General features: G+C 42.3%; 1 protein-coding gene across 1 annotated transcript; it reads left to right on the forward strand.

Moving 5' to 3' along the window:
• The first annotated feature begins 369 nt into the window (after positions 1 to 369).
• LOC133984435 (CD82 antigen-like) lies at positions 370 to 21,951 on the forward strand. Its single transcript, XM_062423798.1, has 7 exons — positions 370 to 456; positions 9,730 to 9,851; positions 11,067 to 11,141; positions 16,821 to 16,919; positions 18,456 to 18,629; positions 18,719 to 18,802; positions 20,614 to 21,951. Exons 1-7 carry the CDS (start codon positions 402 to 404, stop codon positions 20,692 to 20,694), a joined length of 690 nt encoding a protein of 229 aa, XP_062279782.1. The 5' UTR covers positions 370 to 401; the 3' UTR covers positions 20,695 to 21,951.
• The last annotated feature ends 199 nt before the right edge of the window (positions 21,952 to 22,150 follow it).

Genomic DNA, 22,150 nt, shown 5'->3' on the forward strand with positions numbered 1-22,150 from the left:
TTCCTCCCTTCCTCTTTCCTCCTTCTTCTTTCCTTCCTTCCTTCCTTCCTTTCCTTCCTCCTTCTCTCTTTCTTTCCTCCCCCCTACCTTCCTCCCTTCCTTCTTTCCTCTGTCTTTCCTTCCTCCCTTCCTCTTTTCCTTTCTCCCTCCCTCCCTCCTTCCTTCTTTCCTCCCTCTGTCCTACCTTCCTTCCTTCCCTTCCTCTCTCCCTCCTTTCCTTCCTTCCTTCCTTCTTCCTCCCTTCCTTCCTCCTTTCCTTCCTTCCTTGACTCGTAACACTGCTTTTAAAATAAAACTCAACAGTGAAGAAAACTTGTATTAAACCTCTTTAATAGTAATTTGTGTTACTTTTTTCTGACGTTTTCTTCGTGTTTCTCCTCCAGCTGTTCGGAGGCGCTCTCATGGGCTTCGGACTGTGGCTCCTCCTGGACAATCAGAGCTTCATAGTCGTCCTGAGTAAGTGCCCGTTATCAAATTTAAAGTGTTTTTTTTCTTTTTTCTTTTTCCTTTCAGTGTTTTTATGGTTTATTTTCCTGAAGCCTTTTTTTTATTGTTAGATAAATTGTGGTGATTGTGATTCCTCTGACCTGTTTCTTTTTTCATTTGTGTGTTTTTGAATCAATTATCACTCGAGAGAAGTCGGTTATCTGACTCAGTTGGACATTCGCTCTTCTGGCCGGCTTTTAGCGCCGTGACCAGTGAAGAAGAAATAAAACAAAACGGCCAGTATATTTTTCTCTTTTTTTTTTTTTTCTTTTTCCACTGGACTCTTTACACTAATCCACTTGTAGAGCGCATGTAGGCCAATACAAATGGAGCCATGATTACACAGGCTGAAAACAGGCCAAGTTCTGGCTGCAGGCTCCCACTGTGTGTGTCTGTGTGTGTCTGTGTGTGTCTGTGTGTGTGTGTGTGTGTGTGTGTGGCTTTAAATAACAGAGACACAGAAAGACAAACGCATCCAAACATGAATAAAACTGTCCAAAGCCTGCGATAAGACGTTCTTTCATTGTGTTGATGAGTCACAGCGACCCTGATGAAGGCCGCCATGTGTCGGTGGTGTTTTAACGTGAAAGTGAAGCCTGTGTGTGTGTGTGTGTGTGAGGTTGAAGGGTAACGTGTGTTCGCTGCTTTGTTTTCCACCATATGAGACTGTTTAGTTAAACACAAGTGTCCAACAGATTTCCTTCATTTTCATCTGCTTGATTCTCTGGACTGAAAAAGAAAAAAATTCCTTTCAGCTACAAGAGGATTATTTTTTCCTTTTTACATCTCTTTCCCATCATTGATCTGTGGAGCCTGTGAGGAGAGAAAAACACACATATATATGCTCTCAAATTAATAATTCGTCCTCTCGATCGATCTGTTTTGCCATCAAACGCATCAAGCCCAACCGAAAGTTTAACAAAAGCAACGAAGAAGACATTTTTCTCTTTAACGTCACTGACTGATCCAAGCTGGATTCAAAGCAGCCAGAATGAGCCATTAGTCCTCCTTTCTCAAAGAGGACTGTGCTCTTTCCTGAACCCTGAAGCAGGTTTTTACGAGCTGGATGACGTCTGCAGGAGCATCGAAGTGTTGTTTTTGTGGTTTTTTTTTCTAAAGGCAGCATTTTTACATACGTTCACAGACTGTATATAAGAAATGGACGTAACATCCGTGACGTCACCCATTGGTTTGTGGACTGCTGCTTGGAAGCCAATAGTTTCGGATCTGGGCAGAGCCATCTTGAAATTTTCCGGTGCATGCTAGGAAAAATAAAAACACGGATTCTACTTATGAGGGCATCAGGAGGAGCATGAGGCGCCCTCCTGAACCTGTGAACCAATCAACCTGTCAATCACAATGTAGCCACGCCCTAATGCATACCCTGCTTTATCATCAAATATAAAATCAGGGAGGCCAAAATGTCCCAAATGAACATCATACTGCATTGAAGGCTTTAAACTAGCGATTGAGACCATAAACACATTTTGAAAACGTTTACTGAGGTTAGAAATCAAGTGAGAAGTTGGTGAATTCTCCATTGACTTGTATAGAGACGGAAGTCCTTTTGACACCAAAACGGTCGCCCCCTGGTGGCCTTTTGATAGAATGCAGTTTTAAGTTACTTCCGCGTTCGCATCATTTCAGAGGACCGGAACTCCCCGCCTGGGTTAACCATGTTTAATATCCAACATAACAGCATAAAAATGACAAACAATCACAAAAAGCATGATATGTTCCTTTAAATATCTTACTGTCCTTAAGAACTACATGACTTAAAATGTTTCTAAGGGTTTAAGCTTTGTAGACGATATATTGTCTCAGAAATAATCGCGATAAACGATATTATTGTCATTTAAAGATCATTTTATACCACTGATATAATGATAATATAATAGCATTATAATGTAAAGGTGGGAGTGGGACTTTCATTATGGTTGGGGACAGAGTTATTTACCTTTAACTCTTCTGCAGTCTCCACTCAGGACGAGCACAGTGAGGAATGGAGGACACTACTCACTTAGCCAATGTGACATGAATAGCCTCTTAGCTGCTAATGTGAAGTGTGGCAATACTGAGGTCAAAGGTCATGTCCATGTATCATACGATCAGTGATGATGCTGATAATTACGTTATTGTACGATAAGTCGATAATGATTGTGACAGGGCTAAAGATATGCTCTAACCAAAGTGTGTTGAGCTTTTCAGATGAACAAAGTGTGAAAGTTTGTGGTTTATTTTTAATGTGAGGTGTGATGAACAACATTTCCTCCATATCTTGGAGTCAGATTTAACTTCTCGTCTTGTGAAATCTATTAATTTATTGTTTTGGATGGGAGCCTGTCTACCTACAGCACATATTACCAAACCTGACAATTGCACCACTGCTGCATCCGGCTGAAGTTTGTGAAGAAATAGTTGCAAAACATAACTCGTATACATAACACTGCATATTGTTATTTTTTACATTTTTCTTCCTCTACAGATCAAACAAACAAACAGACACACAATAAGTTTTAATGAGATTTAGAAGTTGTTGCTAGGTGTATTTTTGACAGCTGCTCTCCTCCACTGCCTCCACTCTTTATACTAAACTAGGCTAACTTCATCCTGACTCTAAGAGGAATCCCCCCAAAATGTCTCACTGATGCATCTCAGTCTGAACAAGTGAAAGTAAGTGTATGAGAGAAAGAGAGAGAGAAAGAGAAAGAGAAAGGGAAAGAGAGAGAGAGAGAGCGAGAGAAAGTCACAGAGACGACTGGAGAAGGAAAGGCAGCCAGAAATATAGAGAGGAGAGACTGTGTGTGTGTGTGTGTGTGTGTGTATGTGTGTGTGTGTGTGCTCTCCGAACAGGGAGCGTCACTGAGGACATTTGTCTCTGGTCCGTGTTCGCTCTGCAGGTGTCCTCCCCTCGGACACTGGGCCCTTTCTGCTCCGTCCAGCATCAGCATGCATCACATCAGCCCAGTGCGCTCACTGCCTTACTCATCACACACACACACACAGAGCCATACACACACTACATCACCGGTCAGTCCGAGCGGAGGGAGCGTGAGTCCAGGGGGATTTCATGGAGGTCGGGCGATGCGGTCATATGACACAAACCACACGTAGCGGAGGGTTAAAGTGCAGCGGACAGATTAGCTTTGTGTCTGCACATAAATGAGACGTATTGATGCTCAATGGAACATTTTATAAGCCGAGCCGGTGGCCTGTTGTTGGTGTTGGTGTGGGCTCACAGATGACCGGGGAGGGGGGAGGCGGGGGGGGATCAATGAGCTGAGCCTGGTTGCAACATGTGAGGGATGAAATCAGCCTGGTGCTGCTGAAACCTGATTGTACAAAAGTCTGCGCTGAGTCAGAGAGAAGCAGAAGCAGACGTTGTTTCTGCTTCGTCCTCGTCACTTGAAAATCACGTTTCTGGCTCGTCGCAGCTTCAATCGGTGGATCATAGTTCTGGCCATGATCGAGCCTGTCTAGTTAGTCGATATATTCTTTCAGATATAATCAAGATAAATTATATTATTGTCATTTTAAGACCATTTTATGCCAGTTAACATGTATTTATATCGGTTCAAGTACCATACTTTCCTATTTGAGAGATACTTTCCTATTTTTGGCCTAACAAATTAAATCAACGTGAAACATGTATATTATTGTATCGTATTGTATTTTAACCCTCCTGTTGTACTCGAGTCAAGGAAGGAAGGGAGGAAGAAGGAAGGATGGAAGGGAGGAGGAAGGAAGGAAGGAGGGAGGAGAAAGAAGGAAGGAGGGAAGGAATGAAAGAAGGAAGGAGGGAAGGAAGGAAGGTAGGAAAGAAGGAAGAAGGAAGGAAGGAAGGAAGGAATAATGGAAGGGAGAGGGAAGGAAGGAGGGAGGAAGGAAGGAAGGAAGGAAGGAAGGAAGGAAGGAAGGAACAGTCAAAACAGACAGGGTCAATTTGACCCGGGAGGACGACACGAAGGTTTAAAAAAGTCTTTAATCTAACTTGCAGAAACCCTTTTTTAATTAAGAAATACCTATTGAGATTTAGTTTTGTTGCACAAGTCATCGCGCTGAACATTTATTTATGTTTATTTTCGGCAATTTTGCATACATTTCATATATTACGATAATTATTTGTTAATTAAATTTAATATGAATGTTTCCCAGGACTAGTTTTTTATATATATATTTTATATATAACAAATGCTTCTTGAACTTAAGACTTTGTTGAATTCCTGGAACGTCAGCTTTTAACAAGAAATCTGATCCTGAGACTTGACTCGACTCGCCGTGTTCGACACCGTGAGGAATGGTGGAAACTTGTGTGTGTGTGTGTGTGTGTGTGTGTGTGTGTGTGTGTGTGTGTGTGTGTGTGTGTGTGTGTGTGTGTGTGTGTGTGTGTGTGTGTGTGTGTGTGTGTGTGTGTGTGTGTGTGTGTGTGTGTGTGTGTGTGTGTGTGTGTGTGTGTGTGTGTGTGTGTGTGTGTGTGTGTGTGTGTGTGTGTGTGTGTGTGTGTGTGTGTGTGTGTGTGTGTGATGTCGAGGTTCACAGGTCGTAACTCAGCAGTCAGTTTTACAGCAGCAGTCCGGAGTCGACCGCTCCTGCAGGTCGACACGCCACACGTGTGTATATGTGTTAAACACGGCCGGCTGTCACTTCCTGCGCCCCCCCCCCCCTTTCTCAGCCTAATTTTCCATCATAAACTCTGCTGGTTTCTCTCTGTCTTGGTTTCTCTCTGCGAGCTGCCTGCCCTGGTTCACTGATCCCGGGGGAATCCCATGTTTCCTGCAGGCCACGAGCGCTCGAGGGGGGGTTCAGGTCTGTAAAACAGTCGGTTGGCACGCTTCAACAACACAGTTACGCGTTCCTTCCAACATGCTGCATGTTCACAAACCCCCCCCCCGAGTAGCTTTTGTTTGACTCTTGAGTGAAGATCTCAGATGCTGTGATTGTGTCGTTCTGCAGAATCCATGTTTTAAATAAAGACCGTGACGCTCCGTCGGTGAAGAGAGTTCCCTTAATCCAACACGGGGGTTTAAACTGGAGCTCAGGATGTTTTATTTTAGCTTCCTGTGTTACACTGGACTCTGATCACACCTCATTAGGAGAAACTCTGCAGCCGCACGTTAGTCTCTCTTATTTCATGATGATCACACATGAGCTCGAGTTCAGATGCAGCTTCACTTCATGAGGGTTTACAGGATTTTATAAAATGTTTGCTTCATGAAATAAAACATTTAAGTCTAACAGACAAATAGTTACTGATGTTTTTCATTATCAACTTTTTATTTTTTGATTGGTTGTACGTAGAGCGCGACCGATATAGCAGATATGTCGATATCGGCCTATGTGTTATCCGATATGTTGCTAAACAGCATTTAATGTATATCAAGTTTAATATATATGTACGTTTTTTTGTTATTTAGTTAGTTTAATAATAAATAATAATAATAATAATAATATATTTTTATTTAAAAGGCGCCTTTCAAAGCACTCAAGGAAACCTTACAAGGCACATAAAACACGACAACAGTACATCAAACAATATAAATCAGGTAACATTTAGTGCAAAGATAAAGAATAAATATGAATGTGACTATAAAGTGCATCAGTGCAACAAATAAACAAGAACGTGATGCATAGTTAGTGTGAGACAGAGTATGCCGCTCTGAATAGGTGCGTTTTCAGGCGGGATTTAAAGGTGGAAACAGAGTCAGAAGTGCAAATATCTGGTGGGAGAGAGTTCCTGAGGCGGGGGGGGCAGATCGGCTGAAGGCTCTTGACCCCATGATGGTAGTTAAGTTGGCAGATGGGGCAAAGAGCTGGTTGGCAGAGGAGGATCGGAGAGTTCGGGAAGGTGTGTAGATGTGAATCAGTTCCGAGAGATATGATGGTGCCAGGTTGTGAAGGAAGGAAGGGAGGGAGGAAGGAAAGGAGATAGGAGGAAGGAAGGAAATGAGGGAGGGAGGGAGGAAGGAAGGGGAGATAGGAGGAAGGAAGGAAATGAGGGAGGGAGGAAGGAAGAAGGAAGGAAAGGAGTAAGGAAAGGAGTGAGGGAGGAAAAGAAAAGAAAGGAGGGGAGGAAAGGAAGGGAGGAAGGAAAGGAAGGAAGGATGGAGGAAAGAAGGAAGGTAGGAGGGAGGGAGAGAGGAAGGGAGGAAGGAAGGAAAGAAGGACAGAGGAAAGGCGGGGGGGCAGATCGGCTGAAGGCTCTTGACCCCATGATGGTAGTTAAGTTGGCAGATGGGGCAAAGAGCTGGTTGACAAAGGAGGATCGGAGAGTTCGGGAAGGTGTTAGTTAGTTATAGTTATTAAATTCACAGTGTAGTTTACGGTTTCACTACATTAATGTCACTTTGAATGTGTGAAAGAGAAAAACAAACATGAAAAAAAGAAAGCACAATGGTCAAACTGAAAACAGTGAACTTACACATAACAGTTAACATGATGCAATGCAACACTGTCAACCACATCCGTAAAGAGAGTGAACACTTCCCCTCCCCACCTCTACTTCATAAATCAATGATTGCTAGAATAAAAGCTTCCTCATGTATTTTAAACAATAAAGTTTATTGTCAAACTGTAAAATATCACGGCCTTCACTACATCTCTTTGTCACAAGTGTTTGATAACTACATTTGACAGATCATTGCAAAAAATGTATGTTTATTTATATATTCTATTTGTGTGTTTATATACGATTATAGGCCAATACATCAATATTGTACATTTTGACTCATTATCTGTATCCACATCGGCTCCAAAAGTCCAGTATTGGTCGGGCTCTAACTACTATTAACCTTCCTGTTGTCCTCGAGTCAAGGAAGGAAGGGAGGAAGAAAGAAGGGAGGGAGGGAGGGAGGGAGGAAGGAAGGAAGGAAGGAAGGAAGGAGGGAGGGAGGGGGGAGGAAAGAAAGAGAGAAGGAAGGAGGAAAGGAAGGGAGGAAGGAAAGAAAGGAGGGAGGGAGGGAGGGAGGAAGGAGGGAAGGAAAGAAGGAAGGAAGGGATGAAAGAGGAAGGAAAGAAAGAAACGGAAGGGAAGGAAAGAAGGAGGGAGGGAGGAAGGAAGGACAGAAGGAAGGAAGAAAGGGGGGGTGGAGGGAGGGAGGAAGGAAGGAACAAAGGAGGGAAGGAAATAAGGAGGGAGGAAGGAAAGAAGAAAGTAAGAAAGGGGGATGAAGGAAGGAAGGAGGGACAGAAAGAGGGAGGGAGGAAGGAAGGATAGAAGGAAGGAAGGGAGGAAAGAAGGAACAGTCAAAACAGACGGGGTCAATTTGACCCGGGAGGACGACACAAAGGTTAAACTATTTTTTACTCCTCAATATCGGTATTGACCCTAAAAATACAGTAACAGTCAGGCTGTAGTTGAACCACATTCACACAGAAAGGGACGAGCAACTATTAATGCAACTAACTAAACAGATAGTAGCAGAAAAAAAAGAATAGAGCAAATGAAAAGGAAAGAAAATCAAAAACAAAACAGAAACTGACAGAATGTTGAATGAGTTCATCCTCCCACACAGTCTGACCCCGACCTCACCTCACCTCACCTCACCTCACTGCTCCTCCTCCTGCTCCTCCTCCTCCTCCTCCTCTGCTCCTCCTCCTGCTCCTCCTGCTCCTCCTGCTCCTCCGGCTGCATTGTAAATCATGAGAGCGTAACTGTGTCTACATCAGTCACAGCTTATCTTTCACATAGTGACGAATCTACAGGGAAACATCAGTGACTCTGCAGCTTTATAGTGAACTTCAGCTCATTGTTTATCTCGTCTGTCTGTCCGGCTGCAACTTTATGATGTCGTTTTTATGTTTTTATGTTTCGGTCACTATCAGCGCTCTGATAGCATCGCTTTCAAAGAAAAAGCAGTAAGAAAAGAAGAAAAGTCATTGCACACTTCCTGCTCAACATCAAACAGACACAGTTAGCTGGAGACTAGCTGGTGAACATAGTGGAGCATTTAGCAGCTTAACCCTCCTGTTGTCCTCGAGTCAAGGAAGGAAGGGAGGAAGAAGGGAGGAAAGGAGGAAGGAAGGAAGGAAAGAAAGAAGGAAGAAAGGGTGGAAGGAGGGTGGGTGGAAGAAGGAAGGAAAGGAGGAAGGAAGGGAGGAAAGAAAGAAGGAAAAAAGGTAGGAGGGAGGGAGGAAGGAAGGAGGGAGGGTGAAAGAAGAAAGGAAGGGTGGAAGGAAGAAGGAATGAAAGGGAGGAAGGAAGGAAGGGAGGAAAGGAAAGAAGGAAGGAGGGAGAGAGGGAGACAGGAAAAGAGGAAGGGAGGAAAGAAGGAAGGAAGAAAGGGATGTAGGAAGGAAGGGATGAAGGAAGGGAGGAATGAAGGAAGTAAGGAAGGAAAAAAGGGTGGATGTAGGAAGGAAAGAAGGAATGGAGGAAGGAGGGAGGGAGGAAGGACCGATGGAAGGAAGGAAGGAAAGAAGGAACAGTCAAAACAGACGGGGTCAATTTGACCCGGGAGGACGACACGAAGGTTAAAGTGTCAGAAATTTCTCTCAGGAAGTTGGTAGAAAGTAAAAAAAGAGCTAAAAGAGAGAATATTGGACTCGGCCGATCAAATCAGCAGCTCTTGCCTCGTTTTTAAGAGCGTTTATAGACGTAATCGACATTTTCTAAACAGTAAAAGTAAAACTGATATTAATGTGCTATCTACAGATTCTGACACATTTCATGGTTTTAAACTCCAGATTTAAATGAATCCTTTGTTGTAACCGTGCCTGTCAATCGCCCTACAAGCCTCTGTCCACTCTGAACGACTCTGTGGAATTACATGCAATTTAGTGACAGTTGTTAAAGTAGACTTTTGTTTAGATTTGAGCTGTCAGGATAAAATACAGCGTGTGTTTTCTGCGGTGAGGTTTGATGACGTTCGGCAGGATTCTCACTTTCTTCTGAGGATGTTTTTAGCAGATTTCTTTTCAGGGTGTTGATGTGTCACTCGTAAGCCTTTATTTGCCAATTGTGGAAATGCACACACAGCAAATTCCTTCCTTTATCTCCACTCCCTCGATCACATCATGAGGAGGGTTTTCTCTGTGTTTTTGCTGTTGACGTAAAAACAAGAAAGTCGACATTGTTTGTTATTGTTGGACACAAAGAACTGAAAGTGTGATCTGTGGTGTGGCCTGTTCCCACCTGATCATATCGCATCATTTCACCTTTAAAAGAAGAATAATATCAGCTCAAAGTGACTCAAAAAGATGACTTGACTTTAAAAATACTTTCTGTTTTTCATCGTTTCTCTGCAGATAACTCCACAGGTATAAAGGTGGCCTGCTACATCCTGATCGGAGTCGGAGCTCTCTCCATGCTCATGGGCTTCCTCGGCTGCTTGGGGGCCATTTATGAGATCCGCTGTCTGCTCGGCCTGGTGAGTGAGAGGAGACGACTGCGTGTTTTGTATTTATGTATGCATGTATGTACGTGTGGTAACATCCTGTAGACGCCATGATGGATAATACAGGCATCGAACGACAGGAGGGGATTTACTGCCTCACAGGTTAACAGAAACGCTTAACTTTCGTGTCGTCCTCCCGGGTCAAATTGACCACGTCTGTCTTGACTGTTCCTTCTTTCCTCCCTTACTTCCTTCCATCTGTCCTTCCCCCCTCTCTCCTTCTCTCTTTCCTCTATCCCCCTTTCTTCCTTCCTTCCTTCCTCCCTTCCTTCTTTCCTTTCCTCCCTTCCTTCCTCCCTCCCTCCTTTCCTTCCTTCTTCCTTCTTTCCTTTCCTCCGTTCTTTCCTCCCTCCTGAACTCCCTCCCTCTTTCCTTTCCTTCCTTCTTCCTCCCTCCTTTCCTTCCTTCCTTCCTTCTTCCTCCCTTTCCTTCCTCCTTTCTCCTTCCTTCCTTCCATCCTTCCCCCCTTCTTTCCTTTCCTCCCTTCCTTCCTCCCTCCCTCCCTCCCTCCTTTCCTTCCTTCTTCCTCCGTCCTTTCCTTCCTTCTTCCTTCTTTCCTTTCCTTCTTCCTTCTTTCCTTTCCTCCCTTCTTTCCTCTCTCCTGACCTCCCTCCTTTCCTTCCTTCTTCCTCCCTCCTTTCCTTCCTTCCTTCTTCCTCCCTCCCTTCCTCCTTTTCCTTTCCTTCCTTCCATCCTTCCTTCCTTCCTTTTCCCTTCCTTCCTTGGACTCGAGGGCAACAGGAGGGGTTAAAATGACGGGATAGAAATGTAAAGGAAAACACTTACAGTAAGAGCTGCAAACGATCAGTCAGTTAATCGATTAGTTGGTAACTGAAATTATATGCATAATTTGTCTTGTTTTATTAGCTTCTTTCAAGTAAAAATTACCAAACGTGACTGTTCTGGTTCCTCATATGTTATTAATTATTATTATTATTATTATTATTATTATTATTAGCTGCTTTTCCTTGTTTTATATGATAGTAATTTATATATTTTAAAGTTTTTGACTCATCGTCAGACAAGAAGAGAGCTTCTAGAAAATTATAATGCAAACTGTTTTCTAAAAAGTTTGTTGTTGCACATCTGGAATAAACAAATAAAGCAGTTCTGCATTGTGCTCGAAAACGTCACGCTGGTGATAAATACCTGTTCTCACACTCCTTCCTCCTCTCTCCTCTCTTCAGTTACTTCACCTGCTTGCTGCTGATCCTCCTCGCTCAGATCACCGCCGGTGCTCTCATCTACTTCCAGAAGACTGTGGTGAGTGAACGTAACTTCCTGCATCCTATTCAGCAACAAAGAAAGAGCTTTGAGCTTCCTGTCTTCACCTCACTTGGAGATGTGATGCCTTGTTGTGCATCAACATCTGCTGCCTGTAATCACCTCGCTCCCACATGTACGCAGATATCCGACTGGTTTTATATAAAATAATGCACAATGAGAAGCTGAAAAGAACACAAGACTTCTTCTTCTCCTCCTTCTTCTTCTGCAGCAGTCTTGCATAACGGCACCAATTAGATTATTCCTCTAACAGAACATCTGGATCAGCTGCTCGTGTTACTGTTGAAACAGCTACACGGCTGGTCAGAACATATCAGAACATTAAGTTGACTGAATGCGGCCGTTTCAAAATGTGCTGATACGATAATTCTTCATCCAAGACAAATCAGATAATAGACCAACGAAGAAGAAAAAACATAATTGATCCTTAGTGGCGAATGCAAAGAATGGTAATAACTTAATAAAATACTATATTTAACTTTATATTAACCTTTGTGTCGTCCTCCCGGGTCAAATTGACCCTGTCTGTTTTGACTGTTCCTTCTTTCCTCCCTTCCTTCCTTCCTTCCTTCCTCCCTTCCTCCCTCCCTCCTTCTCTCTTTCTTTCCTCCCCCCTACCTTCCTACCATCCTTGTTTCCTCTTCCCCTTTCTACCTCCCCTCCCTCCTACCTTCTTTCCTTCCTCCCTCCCTTCCTTCTTTCCTTTCCTCCCTACCTTTCTCCCTCCTTTCCTTCCTCCCTCCTTCCTTCTTTCCTCCCTCCCCCTACCTTCCTTCCTTCCTTCCTTCCTTCTTTCCTTTCCTTTCCTCCCTTCCTTCCCCCTTCCTCCCTCCCTCCTTTCCTTCCTTCCTTCTTCCTCCATTCCATCCTTCCTTCTTCCCTCCCTTCCTTCCTTCTTCCTCCCTTCCTTCCTTGACTCGAGGACAACAGGAGGAGAAGGAGGGAGGGAGGAAGGAAGGAAGGGAGGAAAGAAGGAACAGTCAAAACAGACGGGGTCAACTCGACCCGGCTGGACGACACGAAGGTTAACAAGAGCAAGACATTTAACATGACGATAATAATCTTTCTAATCTGGTCATGTGACTCCTCAAACACGTCAAACATGTTTTCCCAAAACCAGAATAATCCTCACGGGAATTCCCCCTTTTTTTTTTTCTTCTTTTTTTTTTTTATTCCATTGAGAATTTGCATGAATGATTTGTGAACATTTGACTGTGTTGCAGGTTATTTTTAACAGATGGTTCGTGGTGGTTTGCGGCTCACAACGCCTGTTAATGATTCACCTTTTTAATCTTTTAGTTATAACACCAGAAGCAGAACTATGAGCTCTGACTGTAATAACATGAGCTAACAATAGAACATGATGTCTAACTCTTACTGGGGTTTTACAACCAGGGTACGACCGTAACGGAGAGTTCAGCCTGTGATAAGGCCACACGTTGGTCAAAGTGTCACCAATAAACTGAAAATGAAAGTAACAGTGTTTGGTGTCACAGCGCCCCCTGGTGTTTAAAATGAAGCATGTGACATATGAACAAAAGGCAGCAGAGAGGTGTCAGTTACTCTGAGGAGCTACTTTATGGGAATAATTTATTAATTTAACTTTTTTTAGTGTTCTTTCTTAACCTTCGTGTCGTCCTTCCGGGTCAAATTGACCTCGTCTGTTTTGACTGTTGCTACTTTCCTTCCTTCCTTCCTTCCGTCTGTCCTTCCACCCTCCCTCCTTCTCTCGTTGTTTCCTTCCTCTCTCTTTCCTCCCTCCCTCTTTCCTTCCTTATTTCCTCTGTCCTTCCTTCCTTCTTTTCTTTTCTCCCTCCTTTCCTTCCTTTCTTCCCTCCTTACTTCCCTCCTCCCTCCTTTCTCTCCTTCTTCCTTCCACCCTCTCTCCTTCTCTCGTTCTTTCCTTCCTCTCTCTTTCCCCCTTCCATCTTTCCTTCCTCCATCCCCCTTTCTTCCTACCTTCCTTCTTTCCTCTGTCCTTCTTTCCATCCTTCCTCCCTTCCTTCTTTCCATCCTTATTTCCTCCGTCCTTCCTTCCTTCTTTTCTTTCCTTCCTTTCTACCGTCCTTACTTCCCTCCTTCCTTCCTTCCTCCCTCCTTTCTCTCGTTCTTCCTTCCACCCTCCTTCCTTCTCTCGTTCTTTCCTTCCTCTCTCTTTCCCCCCTTCCTTCTTTCCTTCCTCCATCCCCCTTTCTTCCTACCTTCCTCCCTTCCTTCTTTCCTCTGTCCTTCTTTCCATCCTTCCTCCCTCCCTCTTTCCTTCCTTATTTCCTCCGTCCTTCCTTCCTTCTTTTCTTTCCTCCCTCCTTTCCTTCCTTTCTTCCCTCCTCCCTCTTTTCTCTCCTTCTTCTTTCCACCCTCCCTCCTTCTCTCGTTCTTTCCTTCCTCTCTCTTTCCCCCCTTCCTTCTTTCCTTCCTCCATCCCCCTTTCTTCCTACCTTCCTCCCTTCCTTCCTTCCTCTGTCCTTCTTTCCATCCTTCCTCCCTTCCTTCTTTCCTTCCTTATTTCCTCCGTCCTTCCTTCCTTCTTTTCTTTCCTCCATCCTTTCCTTCCTTTCTACCGTCCTTACTTCCCTTCTTCCTTCTTTCCTCCCTCCTTTCTCTCCTTCTTCCTTCCTCCCTCCCTCCTTCCTTTCCTTTCCATTTATTTATGGAAAAAACTATTTAACATTTTATAGAATATGATGAATACAGCAACATGTTTGAATGGTGATGGCTTTTACAAAAATGTCTATCAGCTGCACAAAAATAAAAATATGACGCTTTTTATTTCAATTTTTGTATATTTAGGGTCACATTAGACAAAATCCACCTTGCGGAAAAAAATGTGTATATGGTGTTTTTACAGCTCTGAATAGTATGTAAGGGTTAAGACAGGGTTTCCACTTTTTTAATGCCATCTCCTCCTCCTTCTTCTTCTTCTTCTTCTTCTTCTTCCTCATTGAGAAATCTATGAATCACTCCAAACTTGACACAACACGTCTCCTGCTTTACTTTAGAGTTTATTCTCAGCTTCATGCTTCCACTTCAGACCTGAATCCTGCAGCCAGCTGTCTTTTTAACTCTGACACTTTGTCTAAGGGGGAATCATCCCATCCCAGCTCTCTGTTAATATATAATAATAATAATAATGTTCCAGTTTATTTCTATTATCTGTGCTGTCGCTGTCACAGTATCACACTGTGGTAGTTTATAGGCTGGACAGTGACATGAACATCTGTAGTTAATGATTATTTTCATTATTGATTCATCTGTTTATCATTTTCTCAATTAATTATAAGTTGTTTGGTCCATAAAATGTCAGAAAATGATGAAAAATGTTGAGATTTTTTTCCTAAAGCCCAAGTTGACGTCTTTAAATCAGTTTACTGTCATAAAAGTGGAAAGAAACCAGAAAATATTCACATTTGAGAAGCTGGAATCAAATAAATTTGGACTCTGTCATCGGCGATGGATTTAATAGTTGGCAACTGATCAACTAATCGCAGTGACAATGTTCATCTATTTATATTTTATGGATTTTTTACAGCAATGAATAAAAAGACAAGAAAGAAAAACTGACAGACTTGGAGCAGAAGTCGTTTCTGGCTCTGTTGAACTGGAGTTTGAGTTCATGGCAGCTTGTGTTTGCTTCTAGTATCTGAATAAGAAAAAGGCTGTAAAAAAAAAAGAAAAGAGGAACAGAGTTTTTCAGAGTACAGACAGATCTGTTTATTGGATCTGAACATTTGTTGGAAGCTGTTGGCTCTTCTCAGCCTCGCCTCCTCTCTGCCAAATTGAGTTTCAAGGCGAACCTCCCGTCCTTCTGCTCTGTTACGATGGGAGTATCTGCTTTTCCAGAGCAGGACGCAGAGCCGTGTTCACTGGAGACCTTCGGCGTCTGGATCCTCGGCTCTCTGAGAAAGAAAAAGACTTTAACTGCAATTACACTCGGATTTTGCAGCGTCTCCGGTGGTTTGGATCCATTCAGAAACGACACTTCTGTGTTTGGCTCCTGGTGGAAAACTGCTTAATGTTCTGAACATGCTGGAAATCTGACCTCTGATCGCAGACCTGGCTGCCAAAAGTCTCCACAGCAGGAATGCGTTGGCCCATGAATTCACTCGACATACCGAAGCTGAGACAAAATAAGACATTATTCAGGAATTCAAGTGAAACAGGACACTGATTTTAAAGTGCTGTAACACAGCGATGTTAAATCATCCTACAGACTGCTGTGTTTCTGTGAGAGGAAACTATGTGGCGGTTTTTATAAGGAAATCAATCTGTCTGTATGTCGTATAATATAATGTATTATTTAATAGGCTTTGGAGGTGATAAAAGCTGATTTATTTATCGTTTGACAAAGCTAGGCTAGCGGTTTCCAGTCTTTATGCTAAGTTAATGAGCTCGTACATCTCTCATCGAACTCTCAGCAAGATAATAATGACACTTTATTTATATAAGTGCTTCACAAGGCGATACAAACAAAGTATAAGTAGTTTCATACGTACACATGTTACATATCAAACTCTTCCTTTAACCTTTGTGTCGTCCTCCCGGGTCAAATTGACCCCATCTATTTTGACTGTTCCTTCTTTCCTCCCTTCCTTCCTTCCTTCCTTCCGTCTGTCCTTCCTCCCTCCCTCCTTCTCTCTTTCCTCCCTTCCTTCTGTCCTTCCTCCATCCCCCTTACTTTCCTTCCTTCTTCCGTCCTTCCTTCCTTCCTTTTCTTCCTCCCTCCTTTCCTTCCTTTTCCTTCCTCCCTCCTTTCCTTCCTTCTTCCTCCTTTCCTTCCTTCTTCCTCCCTTCCTTCCTTCTTCCTCCCTTCCTTCCTCCTTTCCTCCCTTCTTCATCCCTTCCTCCCTCCTTTCCTTCCTTCTTCCTCCCTTCCTCCCTCCTTTCCTTCCGTTTCCTCCCTTCCTCCCTCCCTCCTTTCCTTTATTCCTCCTTTCCTTCCTTCTTCATCCCTTCCTTCCTCCTTTCCTTCCTTCTTCCTCCCTTCCTCCCTCCTTTCCTTCCTGCTTTCCTTCCTTCTTCCTCCCTTCCATCCTTCTTCCTCCCTTCCTTCCTTCTTTATCCCTTCCTTTCCTTCCTTCCTCCTTTCCTTCCTTCTTCCTCCCTACTTTCCTTCCTTCCTCCTTTCCTTCCTTCTTACTCCTTTCCTTCCTTCTTCCTCCCTTCCTTCCTCCTTTCCTTCCTTCTTCCTCCCTTCCATCCTTCCTTCTTCCTCCCTTCCTTCCTTGACTCGAGGACAACAGGAGGGTTAAGTCAACAGGGAGACAAAAAGCTTGACTTCCAGCTTCTTCTTCTTCTTCTTCTTCTTCTTCTTCTTCTTCTTCTTCTTCACTCTATCGCTAATGTTCGATGTGTGTTCAGACCATTCGTCTCATTTATCTGCGTTGGTTTGGACGCTGGAGTGTTTTTGAAGTCCACATTTATTCACCACAAGAAACTAATGAACACAACATACGAGCAGATGCAGTTTTGCTCCGCTTGTCTCTGTGCATTCATAAACTTTGAAATCTTGCAGCTTTGGGAATACACTGGGGGTTTTTTTGCTCAAGGAAATGTTTTCAATTCAAAAAGACAAATCTTTGCTTCAGTTTAAGCCAGCTACTGCTAAACCTGCCATGTTAGATGAGATATTTATCAACACTTCAACCTGTTTCCTTTCAGTTACATGAAGAGATGTCCAAGATTGTCTCTAAAGTGCTGGACAACTACCCAGGAAACAACTCCACCACAGAGCAGGCCTGGGACTTCATCCAGAGGAATGTGAGTCTGATTCATGCTCTTTAAATCTGTTTTTATACAAAATTAAAGCTGCTTTTTTAAATAACTACATAAATAGAAACTTGTACTAAATGTTTCTGTCATTAATTTTGAATACTTGAGTCCTGAAATGCTTAATTTTCTTCCAGATGTTTGCCACCTTTTAACATGTTTCCAATCCAAATGAACACTTTCAGCCCCATTTTAATTTAGTAAAAACTATCACCCTTAACCTTCGTGTCGTCCTCCCGGGTCAAATTGACCCGTCTGTGAATTTTGACTGTTCCTTCTTTCTTTCCTTCCGTTTGTCCTTCCTCCCTCCCTCCTTCTCTCTTTCTTTCCTTCCTCTCTTCCTTCCCTCCTCCCTCCCTCCTTCCTTCTTTCCTTCCCCTCTTCCTTCTTTCCTCCATCCTTCTTTCCTTCCCCCCTTCCTTCTTTCCTCCATCCTTCTTTCCTTCCTTCCTTCCTCCCTCCATCCCCTTTTCTTCCTTCCTTCCTCCCTCCCTCCCTCCCTCCTTCTTTCCTTCCTTCCCTCCCTCCTTCTTTCATTCCCTCCTTCCTTCCCTCCTTTCTTCCTTCCTTCCTCCCTCTTCCTCCCTCCTTTCCTTCCTCCTTCCTTCCTTCCATCCTTACTTCTTTCCTCCCTCCCTCCTACCTTCCCCCTTCCTCCTTTCCTCTATCCTTCTTTCCTTCCTTCCTCCCTTCCTCTTTTCCCTTCTCCCTACCTTCTTCCTTTCTTCTTTCCTTTCCTCCCTTCCTCCCTTCCCTCCCTCCCTCCTTCTTTCCTTTCCTCCCTTCCTTCCTTCCTTCCTTCCCTCCTCCCGTCCTCCCTCCTTTCCTTCCTTCTTCCTCCCTTCCTTCCTTGACTTGAGGACAACAGGAGGGTTAATACATAGACAGACGTACTGTAATATACTTATCTATCAAATCAAATCCTGCCATTGTTTTACCTTAAAATCCCATGAATTCACCAATTAATAATAACGACATTAAGTTATTTTATGGGGATACATCACATTAATTGATTTTCATGGTCTTTTGGTCAATATTAAGGGCTTTTTAATGCTTAAAATCTGTGTTGTTAGATGTTTGCAGTTAAAGCCGAGGACATTAGTAGATTATTAACATTAAATAATGTTTGTAAACTCTTTGTAAATGGTGATTTATCTGAAAGTAGTACCAGAAAACAATATGAATTTTAAAATAATGCTGCAAGAAACATGAATTTGTCTTTTTAATACGTTGATTATGAGCTTTGAGGATAACAATAGACAGTTCCCTGGTTTTGGTGTCTGTGTTTGGGTTCAGTTTCAGTTAGTGGGCCGAGCTGCCAAACTCTTAATCTAACATCAGACAGGAACATTTTTCTGCCTCCTTAAGTCAACAAATTGACTGAACCCATAATCGACGATGCATTTTCATTCCTGTCTGATGAGCCGCTCGAATCGAAACATCCTTGAAATGTGGTTTTGGTGGGCTTGCTGCTTGATCTTTTTTTTCATTCACGCTGCCGACCTCCGTACTGCCGTCTGTGTGTAGATGCATTGCTGCGGCTGGAACAACCACGAGGACTGGAACGGGAACATGATCGTCACCAACAGCTCTCGGCTGCTGTTTCCCTGCTCCTGCCAGAACATCTCCCTCGTCACCGGAAACTTCTCCGACAGCGGATTCTGCGAGGCTCAGACGCCCGAATGGCCCGTATACGACACGGTAAACGGTGTTTTCTGTTGTTCTCACCTGACATAAAGGATGAGAGGATGGAGAGACTCAGACTGATCATGTTCTTGTGTCTGATTTAGGGTTGTGCTAGCAGCGTGGAGAGCTGGCTCGTCACCAACATCTGGGTCGTCCTGGGTATCTGCCTCGCTGTGGCTCTTATTGAGGTACAGCAGCACCATCACTCTAACATAGAAACATGTCATTACCTGTTGATCAAAACATAAACCGAACCCAACAATGAACTCATCTACTAACAAGTATTGTGTGTGTATCAAAGTCTGATGTATCTTATTCCTCAGTTGTCAAAAAAAATATAAAAAACAAGTTAATGAGTCTCACTGCTGCACTGGGTGACATGTTCCTTCATTACAAAGAGTTTCATCATGTCAGTTTGTTTGGAAATGACTCCAAAGACTTAAAACGCATTTACATTTTATCATTTGACAGACGCTTTCATCCAAAGGGACTTACAAGTGAGATAAGACGGAGCATTTAGAGGACAGTGGCTCAGAAAGAGCCGTGATACAAATCCTCAAGTAGCTGACCAGATACAAGTGCAATAAGGGAGAGACAGAAGTTTCTTTTTCTTAGTATTTTTTTTTATTAATATATGGTATGATTCGATGTTTTGATATACAAGCTAGTGAAGCTGTAAACATTACCATACCCCTACACATACTCAGTGGTGTCTGATTTAGGGCCAGAAAAGTTTTCATCTACACGAACCTGCATAAAGCCTAAACAACGGTCGCAAACCTGACGTTCAATCCATTCCAATCCAATCAACTTTATTTATATGGCACGATTTTAACAAACAAGGTTTCCAAAGTGCTGCAAAACAAGATAAAACACAATAAATAGATAACACAATAGAAGCACAATAAAAAGATGAGAAAGATAAAAGCAATAAAATAAAATATAATAAAATAAATAAAATGCACTGCCCGCCGAAGATAAAAATATGCATGTATACGTTGATGCATTTTCTGTCGCATACTGTGACGTTCGGGAACCTAAAACCCAGTTTTCCCCTTTTACACTCGCAGACACCAATACAGTTTTCCAAATCTCCACTTTTGTGTTTTCAGAAATAAGTGTTTTCAATTACTTAAAACCATAGACTGTATATAAAATGGACGAAACATCCTTGACGTCACCCATTGGTTTGTGGACTGCTGCTCGGAAGCCAATAGTATCGGATCTGAGCAGCGCCATCTTGAAAATTTCCGGTGCATGCCGGGAAAAATAAAACACATATTCTACTTATATGGGCATCAGGGGGAGCATGAGGCGCCCTCCTGAACCTGTGAACCAATCAACCTGTCAATCACGACGTAGCCACGCCCTAATGCATACCCTGCTTTATCGTCACATATAAAATCAGGGAGGCCAAAATGTCCCAAATGAACATCATACTGCATTGAAGAAGGCTTTAAACTAGTGATTGAGACCATAAACACATTTTGAAAACGTTTACTGAGGTTAGAAATCAAGTGAGAAGTTGGTGAATTCTCCATTGACTTGTATAGAGACGGAAGTCCTTTTGACACCACAACGGTCGCCCCCTGGTGGCCTTTTGATAGAATGCAGTTTTAAGTTACTTCCGTGTTGGCCTCATTTCAGAGGACCGGAACTCCCCGCCTGATTAAAACTGAGTTTTCGTGTGGATGAAAGGCAAACATGCATGAAAATATATCAGCTTTTCCAGATACCCGGCTACAGCTACTGTTATGAGTCTTTGGAGCCGTTTCTAAACAAACTAACATGATTAAACTCTTAATAATGAAGGAACATGTGATCAAGTAAAACCAGACATCAAATATAGAAAACAACCAGGAAATAAAAGAGAATAAAAAAAGATAGTCCACGTAGTAAAACACAGGCTAAAACATTCAAATGTAGAAAAATTAAACATGTTAAAATGATGTTTTGAAGATATGAAATGTTTGGATCTGTTTTGTTTTGTGTTGCACAGCTGATGGGGATGAGCCTGTCCATCTGCCTGTGCAGGAACATCCACACAGCAGAGTACAGCAAAGTGCCAAAGTTCCAGTAGATAAACAGAGAAACCGACGGCGTCCTCCAGCTGAAGATTCACACAAACAAAGAGAGTAAAAGTGATTTTTTTCTTTTTTTTCTCCACCCTGTATTAGCTGAAACATTTTGTCCAAATGTAAAATACTGTAATGTGTGTTTGCTTTATTTTTTATTTTTTGTTGGATTCTTCTTCTTCTTCTTTCGAGGCACTTCCATCTGTTTCCTTTTTTTTTTATCAGCCCAGTTTTCCTTGGAGCACTTTAGAGACTTTTGGATCAGAGAGCGATGCTGAAAAATGGTTTTTGACATGTTGGATTTGATGTAAGTAAGAAATGATGATCGATGGCTGCGGACGGAGGAAACGTGCTCTCAGGCTCAGATCAGAGTGTCGCTGGTGTACATTATAAAGACGGATTCTGTTAGTTTTCGCCTCAATTTAGTTTCCAAGAAAAAAATCCTGAAGAGAAAGATTCATACAGATTTGGGCGATTTGGCACGACAACTGGAAAACAGTGTGGTTTGTGTGTGTGTGTGTGTTTCTTTTTTTCTTTTCTTTTCTTTTTTTAATTTTTTATACACCAGCGTTTTGAGTTATTGTGAAAATGTTTTTAGTACTTTGTATATAATTTTAGACATTCTTTGTGTGAATTTGAATCCAAAAAAAATAAATACTTCCAGTGTCTTCTTTAGACACTGGCATCTGTTTTTACATTTTTTTAAAGTTCAAATTCTTGTTTTCTTTTTTTTTTTAATGTTTTCTTAATTTTTGAACTTTCTGGATTTTCTTTTGAAAATAATAGAAATAATGAGGTACTAAAGAAAAAAAAAGAAGCATTCATGACTCCAAAAGTGTCACTCCCAGTTTACGATTGTCTTTAACGACAGGCAGAAACTTCTTTTTAAAGGTAGCTTTAAGTTCATCTATAAGGCCACTTTCTACCTAGTTTAACCTAAAAATGAACGAGTGTTTGAAGAGTGAAATGTTTCTTTTAACCACTTTTGAAATATGTGAACTTTTGAGTGTGAGGAAAGGGAAAGAAACAGATTTTTAAGTTGTATTTTGGAGCAGAGGAAATATTTTTTGGGGGGAGATCCGTCCTGAAAGTGAAATTTGTTTATACGGCAAATCATTTTGAGATTCATTTATGTAAAATTTTAAAACTTTAAGCCAATATCTTGTGTTGTTTTTAGAATGTACAAATATGCCACCACCCTGTTTTCTTTTGTATGTACAGTCTGTATGAAAAACATTCACTTTAACCTTTATAATGAATGGTTCCTACGAAAAAAAAAGGGTATATCTGTTTATAAGTAGATGGACTTCTGGTAGCTAGCTGGATTAGTAATTGTGTACTCACAACTCATTCTGTTTCATTTTGCCAATAAACTGATTACAATATTTTGTCTGGCTGAGATCAGTTATTGCTGCAAAAATCACATCCAAGTCTTAAAAGTAGATAGATAGATAGATAGAT

This window comes from Scomber scombrus, chromosome 1, assembly GCF_963691925.1.
Source record: "Scomber scombrus chromosome 1, fScoSco1.1, whole genome shotgun sequence".
Lineage (NCBI taxonomy): Eukaryota > Metazoa > Chordata > Actinopteri > Scombriformes > Scombridae > Scomber > Scomber scombrus.